Source organism: Alosa sapidissima, chromosome 13 (assembly GCF_018492685.1).
Source record: "Alosa sapidissima isolate fAloSap1 chromosome 13, fAloSap1.pri, whole genome shotgun sequence".
NCBI classification, from domain to species: domain Eukaryota; kingdom Metazoa; phylum Chordata; class Actinopteri; order Clupeiformes; family Clupeidae; genus Alosa; species Alosa sapidissima.
Genome location: NC_055969.1, coordinates 29,897,737 through 29,912,427, shown reverse-complemented (window position 1 = coordinate 29,912,427; position 14,691 = coordinate 29,897,737). Strand labels below are relative to the sequence as shown.

The 14,691-nt window shown below is 46.8% G+C and overlaps 1 protein-coding gene across 2 annotated transcripts in view; it reads right to left on the bottom strand.

Moving 5' to 3' along the window:
• dcc (DCC netrin 1 receptor) overlaps window positions 1-14,691 on the bottom strand; it is a 268,772-nt gene that overhangs the window by 69,362 nt on the left and 184,719 nt on the right. For both annotated transcript variants that reach the window (XM_042058972.1, XM_042058973.1), the window contains 3 exons: window positions 5,982-6,138; window positions 4,451-4,605; window positions 2,088-2,236 (listed from right to left, as the gene is read on the bottom strand). In XM_042058972.1, coding sequence (XP_041914906.1) covers window positions 2,088-2,236; window positions 4,451-4,605; window positions 5,982-6,138 — 461 coding nt within the window. The remainder of the gene's footprint in view (window positions 1-2,087; window positions 2,237-4,450; window positions 4,606-5,981; window positions 6,139-14,691) is intronic.

The window sequence follows — 14,691 nt, the reverse complement described above, 5'->3', positions numbered from 1 at the left end:
CTTAGCTCACTTTTTAATGGATGGAATGTCTCAATGAAGGGTTACATGACGCATATCACTATCTCTTCAGGACAACATGAATGTTGTGAATTAGAGATATAGGTAAATAATTCTGCCGAGTTAAGTTTAGCTACATCACTGAACACCTTAAAGGGAACTTCCTCAGTGCAGTTTTGAGTAAGATCGGAATATGCATTTACAACTGAATAGCATGTAGCATAGCCATTGAGTACAACTTGCTACATCAAAATAAATTGCTCTTTTAAGCCATGAATGGGCCATTCTCTCACTTTTGTTGTCACATTTTTCTCTACAGAGCTCCCCCTACAGCTTTGGGGTGCATATTTCACAACCGTCTTTTTGGTCTTTTCGCTGGCTCTGCCATGATGAACATCTAAAAAATGATGCCATCCTATAGCTAGACAGCATGGCTAACCGGTGCTTGAGGGAGGCGTGTGTATGTCCAGAGAATTTTAAGCATTTTGTGTTTCTCGCTCGTTCTCACTTCTCACTGGACTTCCTGATTCAGACACTGCCGGAACGCTAGTGCAGATCACACTATTAACCATCACAATGATTTCTAAACTGTTTTATTAAGTTGAAAATGTTGGGGGGCTTTAACTAGGCTCAAGAAATCATTACATGTCTGTGCTACCATGGTGAGGATCTTAAGTTGGGCAGACACCATGCTTTTCTTCAGCTGAATGTGACGTGGCAACTCACACTACACATTTCAATTGGACAAAATTGCTGTGCTCACACAATGCATTTGACAACTCACGCTGCTAGACAGTTGATAACATTTTTGGCAAATCCAATCAGGAATGCTTATTGTCACATTTTCTATTCTGGCACCATGAACCTGCTCAAACTACACAACAAATCACACAGAAATCTGGCTCAATATCAAAGGTTTGTTGGATTTGACTGATTGGGGGCTAAAATTGGGTAAAAATCACACAGTGGGAGGGGGTGCTGTGGCACAACAGGCTACAGCGCTCATGCCATGTACGGGTCCGAGTGCCCACGGGGACCCAGGTTCGAATCCGACCTGCGGTCATTTCCCAATCCCACTCCATCACTCTCTCCCACTTACTTCCTGTCTCACTCTTCACTGTCCTATACAAATAAAGGCAAAAAGCCCCAAAAAATATACTTAAAAAAAAAAATCACACAGCGTCTGCTTGGTATTACGAATGGTGTCTCCAAATAGAATATACTCCCTTTGACACTCTTCACTTCATCTCATCTCATGTTCTCAAGGACTACTTAAAAATGGAAACTCTTTTTCTCTACTCATATTGGAGGCCGTTTAAGGCTGAGGCTGTTGCTCTAAAGTGAAGTGCCCTGAACCGTAGGTGTCAGCAGTAACTGAAGCAGAGAGAATGGAGCCGAGTAGGGCCTTTAAGTCCCAAGGAAACAAGTCTAAGCAGAAATCACAACTTCAAACTGAACCAACTTTAAAAGACTGCCAAATTTCATTAGCCAGTCAATCTCTGTAGCTTTTTTAAAATACTGGAGCACTTCCCGTTTTGGACCGGTAGCTTTCTTGTCTTAAAAAAGGAAGTGTTCTATGTTTTTTTCTTTCCCAAACACACACCAGAGATTCTGTTTCATCTTGATGCGCAATAAAAGTGCAAAGTGTTCATCTGTTGAAAGTCAATGCTTAACATATTTTTCAGAAAGTCTTGATATAATTTCACTCCCGCTATGAAGCTCAGCTTTTAGCAGTGTGGCCTCTCTTGCTGGGTTCGTCTGCACAAAAGGAGGATATTCATGAACATGATGTCTTTGGAGTTTAGAGAAATGAATACACAGATGGAGACACTGGAGCACCCTACTGCTTGCTATGCAGTGAGCACTCATTTGATTCTAAGCGTGTTCTAAGGCTTGCTTCCAGCAAAACTGCTATCGTGGCTCAATTTCACAAACAGCTAGTTTGAAATGACCTTCAACAGCATCAATCAACAATAAACACAAGTTTGCCCTCACTCTGAATGGTAGAGTGCCCTAAATAACTGAAGCCTAATATTAATATTAGCCAATATTAGCCTAACCTAAAGGCTGTAATAGCCTTAGACAAGTACCTGCTCCTTTCCAGAAGAGTTCTCTGTCCAGAGCAGCCTGTAGCCCTGGATGGGTCCATTGGTGTAAGCTGGGGGGTCCCAGAATGCCTCGATGGAGGAGGGGGATGTAGCCTGGGCACGCAGGTTCTGCACTGGACCAGGAACTTGCACTACTCATCACACACACACACACAGAGAGAGAGAGAGAGAGAGAGAGAGAGAGAGAGAGAGAGAGAGAGAGAGAGAGAGAGAGAGAGAGAGAGAGAGTGTTTGACAATATATACCGGTATGTGAAAAAGGACAAAGCAAAAAGAGATAAAAGATGCAATAACGTACAGATTGACAAAGTACAACCCCATGAAGGCACAGTACAGTATAGTCATAGTTTAACAAGATTTCAGGAGAGCTTATCAGGGCTGGTTTGATTCTCTGGGCCTCCCTGTTGGTGTAGTGTTTTTACATGTATGTGCCTATGTCTATTTGAAGCTAACTGAAGCCAACTACTGCTTTACACAGCCATTTCATCTCTCATTGATAAACCTCTAAACTTGGAAATCTAACATTCTAATGCCTCCCAGGTGCGGTGTGCTGTCTGTGTGGAGTCCTTCCTCCCCTTGATTGGCTTCCATCCTCTTAGCAGAGGGAGGCCAAACATGGCCGACGGAAGCAAAGGTCAGACTGCTCAGTAAAAATAAAGCCGCGGGGCCATATTAAAAGGGCTGAGCCGCTAAAATCCGGAACGTTCCATCTTCCCGCCGAGCACCAGTGCCAAAATCCAATCTCCCCACAGGGGAGTGAGCCTCGGTCACTGGCCGCAAAAATGATTAGGAGTGATTTAATCAGATGGCAGCTTAAAAGGGGGCGGTAATACTGCTGGACACGCTGTTAAAAAGGACGGGCGAGGGAGAGAGGGAAGAAGAAAAGATCGACCGGGTGAAAGGGGAAAAAAGAATCAAAGGATGTAAAAAGTAATAATAGAGTAGGATAGAGAGAGAGAGAGAGAGAGAGAGAGAGAGAGAGGGAGAGAGAGGGAGAGAGAGAGAGAGAGGAAGAGAGAGAGAGAGAGAGAGAGAGAGAGAGAGGGAGAGAGAGAGAGGGAGGGAGAGAGAGAGAGAGAGAGAGAGAGAGAGAGAGAGAGAGAGAGAGAGAGAGAGAGAGAGAGAGTAAGAGGCAGAAAGGGAACAAATGAAAGAGCCAAACATAATAGGGAGGAGGAGAAAAGAGATGGGGAGAAACGAGAGAGGAGTGATGAAAGATATACGACGCCGCCACAAATCCCTCTGGCTTATGGGCCTGTGTCCGTACAGCGAAAGTGAAATCTTCAGTGATCTGTCCTCACAGATTTATGGATCCGGGAGAGTAAACAGCAGTCTCTTGCATTTCATGGCAACCTGACTCTGCTACAGAAGACGGCAAACATGACAAGGACACGACAGGACTACAGAGCACTTCGTTAATGTACTTGCCAAAGCCATCTTGATCAGGATGGCAGAGACTAGATGAAATGTCCACTTGAGAGGACTTGAATATGACATGTTATGTCATAAGTAAAAGCTAACTGTCATCTCCAAATGGCCTCTAAACGCTGTGGTTAGTGCCATGAAGTACCAAACACAAGAGTATAACTGCCTACTATCTCTGTTTCTTGACCATCTTCCATTATTAAAACTACAATTGTTGTATTGGGGAAAGTCACCATTGCATATGGTTTGGCGCTGCATTAGTAGTAACACCTCAGATGGTGTGTAATTCAAAAATGAGATCATGGCACTGTTGCAGTGTATTTATATTCTTGTTGGAGTAGTCTAAATCAGAAGTAAAGGTTCAGTCTATGGGTGATGCCCTTTCGGAGGACAACTTTATTTTTAATACAGAAATACACCTGTGATATGCTGATTTCACTTGTCCTACCATTTTTTAGTGAGAAGATGTCTGTAAAAAGGGGAGGGGTAACATACATAGGTCTAGTGTGAGACAGAAAACACCAGACAAAACACAGTGACAGACAAACACGAAATAAGACTAATAATGCTATGCTACTTCCCCATTCATGGCACTGGGCTGAACTTAAACAAAGTCACAAACTGCCAAGAATCAAGAAACTCCAAGGCACTCTCTATTGAAAAAGTTAAAAAGCCTTTATTATCATGGCTTGGTCAAGTTAACCTTCCAAAAAACTCCAACACATTTCGGCTACATGCCTTCTTCTGGGAGTTAAGCCAGTTGGAGAGAGTGCCTTGGAGTTTCTTGATTCTTGGCATTTAGTTTCCCATCCAAAGAGCCACCTCTGACTTAACCAAACTTTAGAGTCCAAGAAGCGCTCCTCTACCCCCATTCTTTGTTGAAAGTCACAAACTGGTTTGAGTGCACCGGGCTGAACTTACGCTCTTGTTTGGTGGTGAGGCGGATGGACTCGGAGCTCTCACCGGGGCCGAGCTCGTTGTAGGCCACCACCCTGAAGGTGTAGGTCTCCTCCGGCTTCAGGCTGCTCACAGTCAGCTGCAGCGTCTCAGGCTCCGTCACGTTGATGGACCTCTCCCTGCGAAAGAACCCAGAACCAAGGCCCACGGTCAGACTCTCGAACAGTGCATGGTGGGGATATATACGGTCGAAATCACCAATCTCCGTAATCCGGACGGAAGATAAATAAACACGGCCATAATCCGGAGATATTGGAGGGGGCACAAGTGTTGCAGAGGAATTGTTGGGATAAAGAAGGTCATAAAGCCAACATCTGACATGAATGGACTTGTGCTGACCAGACTGATACTGCCAAGTCTATGAGCTTGTGTCCGGAGAACACAGCACAATGCTTGTTATTTTTCTAAAAAAAAAAAAAAAGACAGAATGCAGAATAGCCGTCATACAAGGTTGCTCATTTAGGATTTCCATTTTGTTCTCTCTCCTTTTCTCTAGTGAGGGGCTTCCTTTGCTGTTAACTCACCACTTAGCTTTTCCAAACAAAGTTGGAGCAGCCACTTACATTTCCTCTCATCCATTCTGTCATTTCTGAAGGGCCGACTCCATTATCAGGGTCCTTTTAAGTTGTCATTTTTGCTTGAAATAGCTTCTAGGTCCTTAATGGGGCTTTTTTTTACTTGTTTTGATGTGTTCTTCTCAAGTGCTGTTTGTTTGAGGAGCTGTTCGGGCTCGTCACATATTCTCTGTGCTCAGTGGGATTCTTGCATGCTTCAGATTTGAGCTGGGAGAGCTGATGCTTCATTGGGCCGCTCGTTTCTCTCCACTCGGCTCCATTCAAATCGCCACTGAAGCCATTTTCTATTTGGACGTGCACAGCAGGATCTCACTCGTGTATCAGTGGGGTAATGGGAGTGGGGGGGCAGTGAATCGTGGCACAGAACCTGGAGGCCCCCCACATACAGTAGGCTTCAACCTTCATTGAACCAGCCGATTCCATCTCCCCTACCACTCCCACCACCCCACACATACCTTCCACAACCCACACTGCAAATCAATCGCTCTCTCTTTCTCTCTCTCTCTCTCTCTCAGGCACACACACACATACCTGTTACACATCTCCTGTACTCTTGGGAATACATACATACACATACGCTTTCCACATTCTCCCCCTTCCCCACATTGCTCCTCTCACTCACTCACTCACTCACTCACTCACACACTCACTCACTCACACACACACTCACTCACTCACTCACTCACTCACTCACTCACTCACTCACACACTCACTCACTCACTCACTTACACACTCACTCACTCACTCACTCACTCACTCACTCACTCACTCACTCACTCACTCACTCACTCACTCACTCACTCACTCACTCACTCACTCACTCACACACACACACACACACACACACACACACACACACACACACACACACACACACACACACACACACACACACACACACACACAGAGAGACACATACCTGTTGATCCCCTCCTGCGAATAGTAGACGCCATAGGTATGGACGTTTCCGCGGGCCTCCATTGGGGGGCGCCAGCTGAGGCGCACAGAGCGGCTGGACACTAGGACAGGGACCACGTCACGGGGAGCGGAGGGGAGGGCGCCTGAGCTCGGGACAACTGGTGGGGGAGGAGAGGAGTAAGTCAAAGAAGTGGGGGGCACAGGGCTTGGGACCGGGGGGCCTGGTGCTGTGGTGGCCTCTATAACGTTAGTCATCCCAGGGAAGGGAGGAGGGCAGGAGGAGGAGGAGGAGGAGGAGGAGAGGTGGGGAGGGAAGGGGGGAGGACACAGAGAGGAGGAGAACGAGAAGGGAGAGTGCAGGTGGGGGTGGGGGTGGGGGTTTGTGGGGACGGGGGAAATCATAAGAAGAAACACAAGAGGATCATGACCAATGGGATGAGAAGATAAGAAGGAGAAAAGACCAGGAGAAAGAAGAAGAGTGATGAGGAGAGATCACAGACAGGAAAAAAGAGAATTATTTGTGTCTTCAGCTTTTTTGTGTCTTTGCAAAGTTTTCTTTTTCTTTGCTTAATTGATTGTTGTTCTTTTACAGTTCATGGCAGCTGTGGTTGCGTGTGTGTGTGTGTGTATGTTTATGTGCATGTGCAGCGAGCATGATGCTGACCAAACGAGAGCCGTGGAGAGGCAGGGGTAAGTGGTGGTGGTGTTTGAGGGAGGGGGGGGGGGGGTTGCAGCATGTCATTGGGGGTAACAAGACCAGAGCCTGCACCGGGAGAATGGGTCTGAGTCTGATGCTGATGTTGATGGACAGCTCAGAGAGGCATGCCGTCATTATGCACCATTGTAAGCACACACTGTACATATCAAAACCAACAGCATGTCTGCAAACAAAGCGAGCTCGAGCTCCTCTCCCCATTACAACCAAGCACATAAACAAACAAACAAACAAACAGATGGTCGGTTGGAGCAATGCAATGAGACCCACAAAATAACAACGAAGATCGACCAAAAAAAAAAAAGTCTTTCATCTCTCTCTCCTGCCAGCTGTTCTGCATTGACCGGACTCTACAAATGCCAGTCAGTCGTATGTTTTGTGGGACCCAAACTCAGTTAGCAAAACTATGGTGATGAAAACCTTGCCATCAATACAAACTGCTCAATACAATTCTGCCGCCATGAAAGGACCCATTCAAGAGGAAAAACACTGTAAGGAAAAGAACGTAGGCAGAAGGATGAAGGGTGAGGCGTGGGGGGCTATAACAATGACAGCACATTAATTCTCATTGCGAGTGTTTGTTCACTCAAGGGAAAATATGTGGGAGCCGGAAGAACGTCTTTGAATCTTAAACGAGGCCTGATGACGGTTTGCCTGCGAGAGATTCGTTGGCATTAAAAACCAAACTCTCCAGAGGTTCTGCGGGTCATTTAACATCTGTCCTGGCCAAGCGCCATCGGATCAGCTGTACCGAGGCACATCTGTCTGCACTCCCGCCCGCCTGCAACGTTTCCAGATGCCCTGTTCCTGTGGGCTGCAGCCTGGAAAATCTGTAGTAGGGGATTCATTTGGGTGCTCTGGCCATGACGAATGAGCATCGTTTAAAACTGTGTGTTGACAGGGATCGGATAAACGTCTCACTACGGTTTGGCCGACTGTCCGGCCAGAAACGTGGCAGAGCGAGCTCGTCTCGTCTCTGATGAGGGCTTCCTGGACGTAATCCTAATGAAAGCTAAACTCAAACATAGCCCAGCTGAGCCAAGATAATCCACTGTGAAGCAAAGCACACCAACCACACATACTGTATGTACGGCCCATGAAGTGAGAACAGGTTTGCCACAACTACACCCGTTATACTAAAATCTGCCATCTTGCCACCGAGGCTTTCTGAGGCATTTTATGGGGAAGCCTTGTTCAGGAATCATGAAAGGCAAGCACGAGAGGAAGGGAAGCGGATAACAGCTTGAAACTGCTTTTGCATACCCCACTGAATATCTGGCAAGGTCGTCTCCTGACTAATGCACATTTACAGCGGGAAAACAAAATGTTTCGGGTTTGGAAGTCGCCCGTCAGCCAGATGACTCAGATGCCGTGGCTGTCACAGACACAGACGGAGCTGCTTGGCGAGCGTGACAGGCCTGCATGGTGTTCCACGCTGCCTGCCGTTAGACAAAGTAACACAAGTGAGTAAAGCTCACTTGGAGGGCTTTGGACTGGGGGGTGTCCTGTGTGTGTGTGTGTGTGTGTGTGTGTATGGATGTGTATGTGGGGGTGGGGGGGGGGGGGGGGGGTGTGTGGCTGTGCTTGCGTGCTTGCACTGCCTATGATGTTTTATGAAGAGGCTGTCCTATTTGATCTCATGTTGGCGCGTGAGGCCAAAGCAGCTTCAGCTAGCGCTGATGCTAGCGCTGGTGCTGATGGTGCTGGGGCTTTCATGTGTTCGGGTGGGGTGGGGGTGGGGGAGGGGGAGGGGGAGAGGCCGTTCCCCTGATGATATGGTGCTGCTGCTGCTGCTGCATGTGAGTGAGTGTGCTTGAATCAGGTCAGGGGAACATATGAGGACAGTTCTCTCTGACATACACACACACAAAAACAAGCATTCATACTCATTCAAACAGTTTTACTCAAATAAATGACTTATGACTAGGACACATATACAGCCATGGAAGCAGGGAATCGATTCTCACTCATACTAGCACACAGTGTGTACATGCAATTAAATAAACCTTCCCCAGGACTATGACTCACCACTGGAAAACACAGAGAGAAAGGCTGATCAAACACACACACACACACAGACACACACACACACACACACACACACACATACACACGCTTTTAAACTTTGTGAACCACAGCATGAACAAATAATCTCTCACACCTGTCACCGATAGGAATGGCTCTGCAGAGGTAGAAAAAAGTGAGAGCATCCGGCGCACAGGGACATAACGGAACCACTCTCAACTGCCCGACGGCCGGAGAACACTTTGAGCATCCCTCAATAATCAGAGCTGTCTATACAGTAGGCCTGGAAAAGAAACACACTCTCTTGCTCTCTGCACACAGAGGATGGATTGTGAGGGGAAGGATTTGCACCTCACAGCAGATTTAAACGGTTTAAACTCTGCCGCCATTGAGCTAAAGTGACTCTCTCGCTCTCTCTTCTGCTGGCTTAGATGATTGCGCTCCACTCTGGGTGACCAGACTGTTGGGCCATTTGCTGGGAGCTCTCTCCCTGGTCTTGGCATGCTTTTTTCAAACTTTGGGTTTGACTCTCCTTTTTTAGATGTCAAATTAATATTTCTTCAAGGGAAGATATAAAAGCCATGTTGGTCAGCTTGAAAGTCATGTAAAACACACGGTTGCTTCTCCAATTAAATCTACAGAAAATAAAACGCTATGGTCTTTATATATCACATAACAACCTCATGGCATTTATGTAAGATTAGTTTATAAGGTATATAGTTCTGTAGTGGGTGGAAACAGTTAGAGTTTGTGAAAGGGCCATTACATGGCTCTTGATCTGGAACGAGAACGAAAAGCACTCTCGCTGGAAGGCGATCTCTTCGATTACAGACAAAATAAAATCTCTGATTCAAATGAGACTTTTAGAGGTTTCGTGTGCTCCATGTAGCTTAAGTACCTGGAAGCACATTCCACTGTTGCAGTTTAAGGCTCCATTAGCCACAAATTACGTCCAGAGAGCCCCCCCCCCCCCCCCCCCCCCATATCTCTCCGGCCTGCCCATAAGGGGGGGGGGGGGGGCCTGCCCGTAAGAGCCTATGAGCTTCCTGTGTCAGTGTTGTGTGCTGAGGTCAACCTGACCCATCAACACAAGCTCTTCTCTGGGTTTATTTGCTAGAGAGGGGCACAGACCATGTGGTCAGACACACACGAACACTCAAACATGCATTTGCACACACACACACACACACTCAGAGGCACATAGATACACACAATCTATCACAAAAAACAAAATACACACAAACATCACCTACGCAACAGACAATTGCCTAATCTCCAGCCTACCATTCCTTAAAAACCGCCAGTCGGCACTAAATCTGCAACGGCCCATTTTTACAGGCTGCACCACCACGTCTGAAACCCTGTGGAGAACAGAAGGAATAAAAATCCTTCTCTCTCATTTTCTCCTTTAATTCCATCAGACCACCCCCCCCCACCCCACCCCCCTCGTTCTACCTCCTTCCCCACTCCGACGCACGGGTGTCGGCTCATTAGCAGCCGCTAAGCCAAAATACAGCTAATCAACGGGAGGCCTCTGCCTAATGGCTTCAGCATGGTTTGCCGGCTTAGGAAGGGTGAGAGGAGAGAGGGGAAAAAGATGGGGGGGGGGGGGGGGGGTAGTGGCGAGAACTGCAGTCGCAACAGCATTAAGGCCTAGTGAGTGGAAGGGTGTTCCTGCTTGGCTGCCAAAACGGGCCAAAAGCCAAGGTCACCGAGGTCGTGACCAGATGCTGTCATTAGCGCTTCTGGCCGATGACCCTTTTCCATGCCCGCTGGCTCTCTGAGTGGCAGCACAGCATGCCTCAGTCTCTAACAGACTGAATAATAAGGAGTTCCCTTCACCTCCCTCTATCTTTCTCCCCCCTCTCTTTTTCCCTCTTCTGTTCTCTCTCTCTTCCTCCCTCTCTCCTGCGTACTCGTACTGAGTGCAACTTCAGGCCTTAATCAGACATCAAATAAAGGGATTTCCTTTCCAAAGTCAACAGTACGGCTTTCTTTCCAGTTAAACTGACAGCAATGTTCCCTGTCCCTTGCTGTACCTCATTAAAGACAGACTTCCACCCATGTTCTCTTATGTAATGAACAAGAACCGGAGACTGTAGGAGAGGAGAACACAAAGGATGGCTGTTATGTGCTCCATTGTGTTGATGAAAAATCCAACAGTAAGGAAACTATGAGCAAGCGCATAGGACCCTGGTAGTGCACATGAGATGGGTAATTCAATTTTCTGGTACCTACTCATCTCAACCATCATCTAATTTGCACTGTTCATTCATGCTCAGGTTGTCTAGCTAAGAAGAAACCCCCAGAGCAACAAGGTAAGATGTGACTTCAAAGATACACCCACCTCATCCCAAAAAGAGTAAGATTTAAAAAAAAATACAATACATCTTCAAGGCTCATTAGATTGAAAGTTGCAGCCCACTTGGGTTTGATGTGCTGGGAGTTGGAGAAAGGGGAACAGATCATAGACCACCTGCAGCTCTCGTCTGGGCTTAAGAGAAGCCGAGCGAATCTTTGAAGACACCGGAAAAAAAGTTTTCAACCGAATGGACTTCTTCAAAAGACGATGTCATCGCAGGTATAAAACTGCTCAAAACATGATTTCCTCTCCTTGTTTCACATAACAAAACAGCAAAGGTTTTTTTTTAAGGTTTCTGTTTACATGATTTGGTAGATTAGCTTTTTTGCAACCACCATGATTACAGCAGCACCGATGAAAGGAGTTCATCAGGCTCGGTTTCAGAAAAAAAAAATAAAGTACAAGATGTTCCTCCCAACAATACACTACACTTTTAAAACGAATATGTTGAAAACAACACAACTTGCCTTGTTTTTAACACATATCTGTGTCCAGATAGGGACAACACAGTTTGTGTTATATTTGTTACACAATATGTGTTGAAAATAACACAACTTGTGTTAAAAACAACACACCTTGCATTGTTTTTTAACACATCTCTGTCCAGATAGGGACAACACATTCGTTTTAAGAGTGTATATACTTGTGCACACATAAAAAGACTGAGCCTGTGATGCCAGCCTGCTATAGACAGCGTGCACAAAGATGGAAGTATGGAAGTATGGAAGGTGGTAAGGACAATGAATGCTTCTAGGGAAGTAACATTTAACAGTGGAGCAAATACTGGCTCAATGAGTTGCCACTTGCTGTTATTGTGCCATTCATGAATAGAAATATGAAGAGCACAATATGAGGTTGAAATTCATCTGGAGATTGTTGCAGGTGACGATTAGCATCTGTGTCAACTTAGCATCTGTGTCAACTGTGACGCTAGCACAAAACTTTCACTTCATTTTACGCTCAGAGTCGGGGGCTTATTCCCTCCATAATAATATATTAGCCTCTCGCACGCCACCTCATGAGCAAGAACCCATTTTCCCAGATTGAATGCGACACACGAGAGTAAACGTGTGGGGAGGTGGGCAGACTAGCTCATAACGCAACTAAGCCCGCCCTCCTGCAGCTGTGTGGGTATGCAGTCAAAAAACAATTGCCCGACACGTGTCTTGTAAATGATTGTCATATTTTTCTAGTTAAATGGAATTTCTTGCTGTCACACGCCCGTACCCTGAAAGCCCCTGCAAACGGAATGATGGATGCCATCGCAGTCTTGAATTATTTTCTTGCCCCCACTTTTTTTTCGGACTTTAAAGCTTTGGCATCGTGTCACCCTGCGCTGCACTAAGAAGGGGGAAAACAAAATACTTTTTTCGAGGCGTTTCTATTTTCTCTCCAATCCACAGCTTCTCCTCGTCTTCCATTATTTTTCTCCTGCGCATGGGGCATGACAAAGGGCAGTTACGTGTAGGCATTCTATCATGGAAGGGATCAATGTTTGAAGCAGCGCTAGCACGATGTGTCAGGTTTATGAAATGCCCCTCCACCTCCGCTAATCAATACGGGAGGACATCACAGGAACATTAGGATGAAATGGAAGGCTGAGGGAAAATATTTTTGCTCTCGGTTTTCTTGCCACAAGGCAAAGCCCTGCACTCCACTGTCATACCTGCACTCACTCTCAGACAAATGCACACCTTTATACACAAGCACACACACACAAACAAACCCACATATACCCACAAAACCACACATGTACACACCCACACACACATACACACACACACACACACACGGACACAAATACACACACAGACAGCCATGTGAAGTTTGTCACGGTCTATTATCGAGTCGGAGAAGAATATGTTTTTAATGGAACGAGAGAGAACAAAAAAAGGGGGGGGGGAGGTCATTAAGTCCACAGTAAATCAATCCCCTGAGACAACCTCTGGAATGGGCCAGCGCCTGGCGTCCCCATCCATTCCGTCTCTGTCCGTGCGGACGGCTGCCCGCTGCCCTCTCCGCCGCTGCAGCCTCCCATAAAGAAGACGGATATGGCGTTTGCCGCGACGCGCACCGACGCTGCCGCAGTCAATCACGCTTGCCAATTCAGGGGAGTGACAAAGCATAAGTGAGACCAATGCCGCCCACTGAAGCTGAGCTGTTTTTTTTCCTACCACCGCCCCCGTTCACCATTGTGCCAGTTCTTCTCGCCTGTTCTACTTAATCTGCTATCACTTTCATTCCAACATTCCCACAAAGGGGGGGAAGAGGAGAGTGCATTCCCAGTTTCGCAGCTCGAGAATGGCGGGGGATTTTTTCACCGCATCTGGATTTTTTATGTCTGGCCCTGTCGTATCCTCCGACGGTTTGGTCAATCACTGGGATTGGCCAGGGCCCACCCGTGTCTGTGACCAATCAGCCTCCCAGTCGGCCAAGCCGAGGGCCCCAGACAAATCCAGGAAGTTTCATGCTACATTCGCCCAGACGGACATCTATTGGGCCGACAAAGCACTCTGTGCCAAAGCGTCCACAGCGTAATAGCAACATCTGAGTCAATAATGGAAATGATTCTACGCTGCTTTGGGGCTTGCATGTTCACACAACTCAAGACAGTGCCCCGAGGCAGAGCAAGAATGGGAAGTGTAATACCTCGGCAACATAAACGGGAGCGTATCTAAAAAAGATAGTTTTTCATAGGCGCGCAGAGAAAAGAGTTCCGAAGGGGAGAAGAAAGCAAATAGGATCTCTATTGCCGAGATAAGTCCCCGAGCATTGTCGTCTCGGAGAATACCTGGGTGGTAATCTTCTGATCGGTATTCACAGTCTCCGTTTTGCTCTGCCTCGTGTCATTCCTCGTCATTCTTATCCAGACAAGGAGGTGGGGGGATGGAGGGAGCGGAGGAGGGCTCACTGTTTTAATTTACACAATAACAATCATTTGTCCGCCGAAGCGTGACTCTTATCCAATGGAGAGATGGCGGGCGGGATAGCTGAGCCAATGCGGCACGCTGGCGGTCGACGTGATTGAAAGCTTTAGCGGAGCGTGCCCCGACTGAAAGGCGTCCGTGGGGCTAATATCTCGTGACAAAAGACGGTATATTCTGAGGGCTCATCCTTCTCTTTCTCGGCTGCCAGTGTTGCAGCTCGGAGGAAGGAGAGAGGGGAGAGAGGCTTCAGGGTGAGTTCCATTTTCACCGTTAGCTCATACAGTACACTGCACACCTATTGTTAGCACAAGCCGCCATATTACCACACCAAAATGGTCTTTTCACTATCTCCAGGGTGACTAGAAGCAAAATGTTTAAGGAACAATACTATAGGCCTGGTGTTTTTCATTGCATATATTTTAATAAAGAGTACACGACTGGTTGGACTGCTGCTTTGAATATGTTCATATTTTGACATTTGCTCTCTATTCAAAAAAGAGAGCTCTTCCCCTCACACCTCTCGCTCTCTCTCTCTCTCTCACACACACACTTCATCATCTAAATGAAATCGCTGCCTGCAGATTTTCCCCAACGCTGCACCTGCAGGCGTAACAAGGAGTGAAGGCTCCAGCATTGATAATGATATCATGTATTAATCTCCAGAGACCACCATTTGCCGGCT